The 7500-nt window shown below is 36.9% G+C and overlaps 1 protein-coding gene across 2 annotated transcripts in view; it reads right to left on the bottom strand.

Moving 5' to 3' along the window:
* The window catches only part of LOC115215675 (probable E3 ubiquitin-protein ligase IRF2BPL), a 122272-nt gene extending 115055 nt beyond the window's left edge, over positions 1–7217 (bottom strand). The window contains exon 1 of one of the 2 annotated variants that reach the window (XM_029784940.2): positions 4308–7217. In XM_029784940.2, coding sequence (XP_029640800.1) covers positions 4308–5169 — 862 coding nt within the window. In that variant the 5' untranslated portion in view covers positions 5170–7217. The remainder of the gene's footprint in view (positions 1–4307) is intronic. The other variant, XM_029784941.2, reaches the window with a different exon arrangement.
* Positions 7218–7500: the final 283 nt, after the last annotated feature.

Genomic DNA, 7500 nt, shown 5'->3' with positions numbered 1-7500 from the left:
CCTCGAGTATAATACGCAGGGGATTTTTAGGGGGCTTTACCTCTGAAAACCTAAACCTTGTGTATAATAGGCACCCCTTCTCTAACTTGAGTCAAGGAAATCTATATAACGTCCTTGCTTTGTAAAAATGTATACGGTAACGTCCTTTATTATTATTGTATATATAACATAATGCAAACGTGTAGCTTTTTTGTGCATTTTGTTTGCAGAAAATAAAGAAATAACAGTAATAACGTTTAATAAATGTTGCTTACTGCAATGATTTAAGGTATTTTCGCGCCCGACATCACAAAATGCGTCTGAATAAACATTGTCGGACAGCAAATAGAGACTCGGACATTGCTTAGAAAATATTTTTCATTTTTAACCTCGTATATAGTATGCACTAGGGATTTTGACCTTTAGATTTTGGGGAAAACATGCGGATTATACTCGAGGATTTACGGTATGCATGCGTGTGTGTGTGTGTGTGTGTGTTCCTTGGGAGATGTGTAGAGAAAGAGATTCTTTACTTGAAAAAAATCAGGTAAGAGGCGCAGGAGTGGCTGTGTGGTAAGTAGCTTGCTAACCAACCACATGGTTCCGGGTTCAGTCCCACTGCGTGGCATCTTGGGCAAATGTCTTCTGCTATAGCCCCGAGCCGACCAAAGCCTTGTGAGTGGATTTGGTAGACGGAAACTGAAAGAAGCCTGTCGTATATATGTATATATGTATTGTAGGGTTGTGTGTCTTCTGTGTTTGTGTGTCTGTGTTTGTCCCCCTAGCGTTGCTTGACAACCGATGCTGGTGTGTTTACGTCCCCGTCACTTAGCTGTTCGGCAAAAGAGACCGATAGAATAAGTACTGGGCTTACAAAAAAATAAGTCCCGGGGTCGATTTTCTCGACTAAAGGCGGTGCTCCAGCATGGCCGCAGTCAAATGACTGAAACAAGTAAAAAGTAAAGTAAGTAAAGTTGTTGACAGGAAGAGCATCCAGCTGTAAAAACAATGCCTCAATAATATATTCCTGTAACACATGTTTGAATGGAAAAACAGAGATAGAAATAAATGAAAATATTTATATCTAATCAATATAAAGTGAGGATGTCGAACACCTAATCATGGTTTTATGAGGTCAATTCCTGAACAGTGTAGAGTGTTGTATATTCGATAAAGGAACATCATTTGAAGTTGCCCCAATTACTCATTCTGGAAATGTATAACAGCCAACCCTTCATCTCTCATAACCTCAATGTTCTGCTGTGTCAAGGAGTGCCAGGGCTGAATGAGAGCATATTTGTTAAGAAGACACGAGTACTCTTTACCGAGGTATACTCACCCACAAGTAATGACTATACCAGTGTTACATATAGATAGAGAGATATACACAGGAGTCAACCATTATTGGTGCCATAATTGAGTATTTCTCAGCAGACATTTGTACACTTCAAGAATTATAGAGTTAAATTCAGCATGCCATACTGCAAGATGGTTGATGCTTTGAACAACAAAAAATGCCATGGAGGCTCTTTTAAGCAACAGAAAGGAAACAGCAGAAAGCTATTATAGTAACAGACACTTCTAACATGGTGTGGTCAAATCTAGGATCATGGTTAAGTGAACAGTTTTAATTAGTGTTCATCATATATATGTGTGTGTATGTATATATACACACACATACATATATATACATATATATATATATATATATATATATATATATATAACTGTGCGTGGGTGCACGATATATATGTGCATATATATGTATCAATACATATGTTTGTGCGTGTGTGAGTATGCATTATACGAATGTGTTAAATATACACATATATACATATAAATATATGTATATCTATACGTGTGTGAATGTCTATACACATATGTATATATCATATACATACATAGTGTGTGTGTATATATATATATATACACACACACATATATATACACACATACAGTGTGTATATATATAAATACATGTGTGTTTCTATGTACATAATAAACATACATATACTACATTATAATATATATGTGTGTGTGTGTCTATGTACATAATAAACATACATACATATACTACATTATAATATATATATAATGCCTATATACACGTAATACAAGTTCGTAGGAGCAATGTTATAATCGGGGATTCAAGGACTGCGCTTAGTAAGCACGTCTTTCTGCGTTCAATCTCCCTTCGAAGCACTTTGGGCAATTATTAATTAATTAACTTTTTTTATTAATTAATTAATGTCATGCGTGTGTTTTTGCAGAACGGTATCTATCTGTAATTGCAACTTTTATGTGATTCGATACTTGATCACGTTATTAGATCGAAATATACACTAGAGTTTGGTATGTTAAGTGAATACCCTTCAAGGCGGTGCTGCAGCATGGCCGCGCAATCCAGTAATTAAAGCCAATACGCACTCACACGATAGATATATGTATATATATTCATAGACACAAACTTGCATAATGAACCCTTACATACTTAATGAAACCTAATTGCGTTTACACAATATTGATATTCTCATAAAATCCATACACTCAAATACGCACATACATATATACATACACAAGGCGTGTATATATATATATATACATACATAATTTTCTAAATATACATACATTATACGTGATAGGGGCATGTGTTACAACACGTATACAAAATCGTATAGACACGTAGACATTGGGTACATACGTATGTGTGCATTGACAGGAAAATAGCAATATCTGTATTCACACAACAGTCTATTATATACGACCAACATCTTGGTATGTGTATATATATATCTATATGTATATAAGATATATATATACACCCACTGTAATCCTACGTTAAAAAGCCGATGCTACACACCGTAGCACTAAACACTTCAATTTTATTCACACTCCGTATTGACTTTTACATTATACACCTACCTGAGTGATACACTCACTTTAAAATAATATACACACATAACTGTAGAGGGTGTAGAACTGATATCGCACATTTTTACATTACACACACACCAGTTTTCATATAGCGTATGTGTAAATATATTATAATTTATTTTACTAAGCCCTTATATATAATGTTATATATATATACATGTATATATATTACATCGAGGATATGAATATCTCTTAAAGGGATGTCAAAATTTTTTCTTATACATAAATAATATATATATATATACACATACTACATACATGCTACATATGTGTGTGTGTAAATATATGCACAGGAACTTCATAATACTAATGCGAAAATATACGTATTTGTGCATGTGTGTACAAAAGATACATAGTGTGTGTGTGTGTGTATATATATATAATATATATATATATATATATATTATATATATATATAGAGATCGAGAAGAGAGAGAGGAGGTTTACACGGATTCACTGCACACACACACACACATTGTATTAGATAAATCTATTACTTGCCTTACCTACCTTGCATTACACACATACTTTACATTACACAAATATTTCACATCACGCAAATAACTCTACACACACGACATAAATACATGCTTTATTTTAACACACACACATGTAAATGTTATTTTTATACATACTCATTCGTATTGTATTTCATATACACATAAGATTACCATATACATATATATATACATCTATATATATATATATATATATATAGTATATATATAACACATACAAGTATAGACACACAGAATTAAAAGTATGTATCTGTGTGTATGTATGTATGTATGTATGTATATATATATATATATATATATATATATATATTACACATACAAGTATAGACACACAGAATTAAAAGTATGTATCTGTGTGTATGTATGTAAATATGTATATATATATATAATGCATTACATATTTTACAGTCATATATATGCACACAATTTATATTAATTTCCCTAACACATCTCTAACGTTTTTGCCATGTCAGAGCAGCAAGGAGAATGTTTATATGAATATGTATATATATATATATGTAGATATACACAACGCGCGCACGTACACTCTTTGCTGGTACGAATCCTTGAGAATGGTTAATTGTGTAACGTAAGAAAATACTTCCTTTCTGAACAAGGAGGCCACATGAATCACACACAACTGCTGAGACCTCATTCTCTATTTAGAAAACAGCTATTAAAACCAGGTCACTAGACAATGTAGTATAAAGGCAATATGATATTACTACTGAAAGAGACTTCTAAAAACAAAAAAATCAAATAAACCCACGCCCTTACTATAGCATTACAGACCCGATTGTGCAAATAAATATCAATATAAATACATATATATATATATATATACATACATATATATAAAATTGAAAAGATTCTCACCTGGTTTGTAACTGGCATCAAAGCTGAAGACCCGTCCACATAATTTGTGATCTTTCTTGAAGCGAACCTCGAATGGCACGCACGTAGACAAAACCGAGATAGTTTCACGGACGGCAGCAGGCCGATTGTTAGGGTCTGAGTCCGGTGACCCACGTTTTATGTCATCGCTACTGGAATGATTAGAATTGTCATCATCTTCGTGGTCAGCAGCACGCTTACCATTCATTATTCCAATCGGTTGGTTAGGCCCGGTGCTTGGACCTGAACTTCGCACCGAATTTTGTATATTGGTGTGGTGAGATAAACCCATATGATGAGGCGGGACACCAGACGGGGGCATATGCCCGTTGCGAGAATTCATGGGGACCCCTAACCCAGCTGAATTACCACGATGCATCTCTGCTACGCTCTCCGGGTCATTCCGATGATGAATTCCAACACCAGGAGGGACAGGGTTTGGGATTCTTTGTTGTGACTGTTTGTATTCCATCATTCGATTATTAGCAACAACACGGTTGTCATGTAGTGGGTATCTATCCATAGCCCCGGGTGGTGGGGCAACACCGTGGTTTCGCGAATCCATACTGGCGTGATGTGTCGGGGGTGCGTCATGTAAACTCCTGGGTGGAACCCCTGCAGGAGGAGGTGGTGGTTGCTTCACGTAAGGTTTCACATCCTGGAATCCATAAGCTCTCTTCATCTGACGAGCCGATTCAATAACCATCTCGATCCGGTCAGGGCCTTCATAGTTCACACAACCACGACAAACATGCTCAGAGAAATCATGTAGCATAGCCCATTGAGATCGGGGCAAGTCACACAGGTAACAGTGTTGCCGCTGAGCACTCGGAGCTAGTGACATCCTGTCTACCTTCAATATTTTCCCTTTCTAGCCAAACACTGACCGGGATAAAATATAACAAACCGTAGCAGTCCTTGTGGTACCTTTTCGTATCCTCCTCCAAGTCGATATAGAGAATAGGTGAGAGATAGAGAGAGAGAGAGAGAGAGGGAAAGAGAAATAATGAGAGAGAAAGAGAGAGAGTAAGAGGTGTTATAAGATTTTTTTTTCCTTTCTGTTTGGTTTATCACAATCCTGATGTAATTTAGTGAGAAGAAATAGTGTAATATATATTATTATCGAGCTAACATTTTTTCACAAAATCCACGATGGTTTCGCTCTGTGACGTGTTGATTTTTATTCTGATGATTAAGTGAATTAAAGTTGATAATAAATCGTTTTACGCATAACGCAGAGTTATGAGATAAAACTTCATTCATGTCGCGTTAATAATAAATAGGACCTTCTCTTATTATTTCTATCATTTATAGTATAGATACCATTGTCGTTAAATACGCATACATATTTTTTTCCTTTCCTTTGCTCCTGTGTAGACGAGCGTGTGTGTATCTATGCGTGTGTGTGTGCGTGTATGTGTGTTTAAATATTCCTTGTAAATAATTTAACGCCGGACGTTTCTTTTCCTATTTTCCCCTTATTTTTGGGGAGGGTTTTTTTTTTTCCTTTTTTTTCTCACACGTCGTTTAAATTCATATCAGAATGAAAGACAGCCTTGCCATTTGGTGAGGTCGAAAAATACCTGCTACCCACCATTGTTAGCTAACTTCCATCAAACTGGCTGGCGTCAGGTAAAGACAGCAGAATCGACCATCCACACAGCAACCTATCCATGGTACAAGATAAGACATAGTTTGTCTTAACATCTAAAAAAAAAAAGCCCTGCTGCTGTGTTTACCAAGCAGCAACACCACCACCGCCACTACACATACAACCAAACTATAGAAGCGCTGATGGTGATGAAGGAAGTGGTTGGAAAGTGAAGACAGCACTAAAAGGTGGTGGTGATGGTGGTAATAGCACAGTAGAAGTAGTAGTATAATTAGTAGTAGTAGTAGTAGCAGCAGCAGCAGTGGTGGAGGTAGTAGAAGTAGTAATAGTTGTATTAGTAAGGTAGCAGCAGTAGAAAAGTGGTTTTAGTAATTGATGTTGTCTAAGACAGACGTTCGTTAGCACCCTGTTGTTGCTTCACTGAGCGCTAGACTTTTTATGATCAACGGCATTCCAGCCATGACCATCAAGTTTTTTTTCTGCATATTTTACGATTACATGCTACAAATGTCATTCTTTTGTTGTTGTTGATGTTTTCTTTTATTTTATTTTTTTCTTTAAAAGGTGGTAGTGTATGCTTGGCGAGAAATTTTGGCTGCTATTTCTAACAGGTCCAAGGAGACCAAGGGAGAAGCTCTAAGAAAAAAAAACGGTGTGGCTTTTGTGGCGGCGGAACCGAACTGTGACAGCGGCGAGGGTGACGGTGTTAGTAGAGATTATAGAGGAAGTTGTAGTAATGCTGGTTAACTAAGCCAGTAGTAGTAGTAGTAGTAGTAGTAGTGTGACGGCTTTTACTGTGATGGTGGTGGTGGTGGTGGTGGATGGTGGTGGTGGATGCGACGAAGGCGATAATGTTAATTCAGCTATTATTATTACTACTACTAGGTTCAGTAATAGTAGTAGAAGTATTGTAGTAGAAATAGGGGTGGTTGTTTAAGGAAACAGTAACAGTAGTAATACTAGTCGGTGGTGGGGTTAATACGATAGGGTTGACCATAGGCTCTGATAGTCATAGTGGTAGTACTGATGTATGTGTGAAGTGGTGGTGGTCGTGGCGGTGGTTGTAATGGGTTTGTTGCCGATTAACCAACCCCAGGCGATCCAGACGTGAACATTTTTGGCTTGTTATGTGTCAGAGACTTTATGTACAAAATGTACAATGAGGCTTTTTTCCTGCTTGTTTGTTTATTTGTTTATAATAACAAAGTCGGGGCGATATTTGAGGAACGTTTTGGCTTCTAATTTTAGCAGGTCGAGCGATTTTCGTTGCCTCTTAGGTTTGTAGATAACGATGATGATGATGATGATGATGATGATGATGATGTTGCTTGCTTCCGTACTTGTGTAATGTGGTAATGGAATTGTTTCCGTATTAATGTCAGTCGTGTGGTGGTGGTGGTGGCGTCGGCAATAGTGGTAGTGATAGTGGTAACGGTGGTGGTGGTGGTGTTGTTGATAGTGGTGGTGGTGTCGGCAGTAGTAATAGTGGTGATGGTGGTGTCGGCAATAGTGGTGGTGGTGGTGGTGTCGGCAATAGTGGTAGTAATAGTTGTGGTGGTGGTG

The sequence above is a fragment of the Octopus sinensis genome, linkage group LG9 (genome assembly GCF_006345805.1).
Source record: "Octopus sinensis linkage group LG9, ASM634580v1, whole genome shotgun sequence".
Taxonomy (NCBI): Eukaryota; Metazoa; Mollusca; class Cephalopoda; order Octopoda; family Octopodidae; genus Octopus; species Octopus sinensis.
This window is presented reverse-complemented; position numbering and strand designations above follow the sequence as displayed.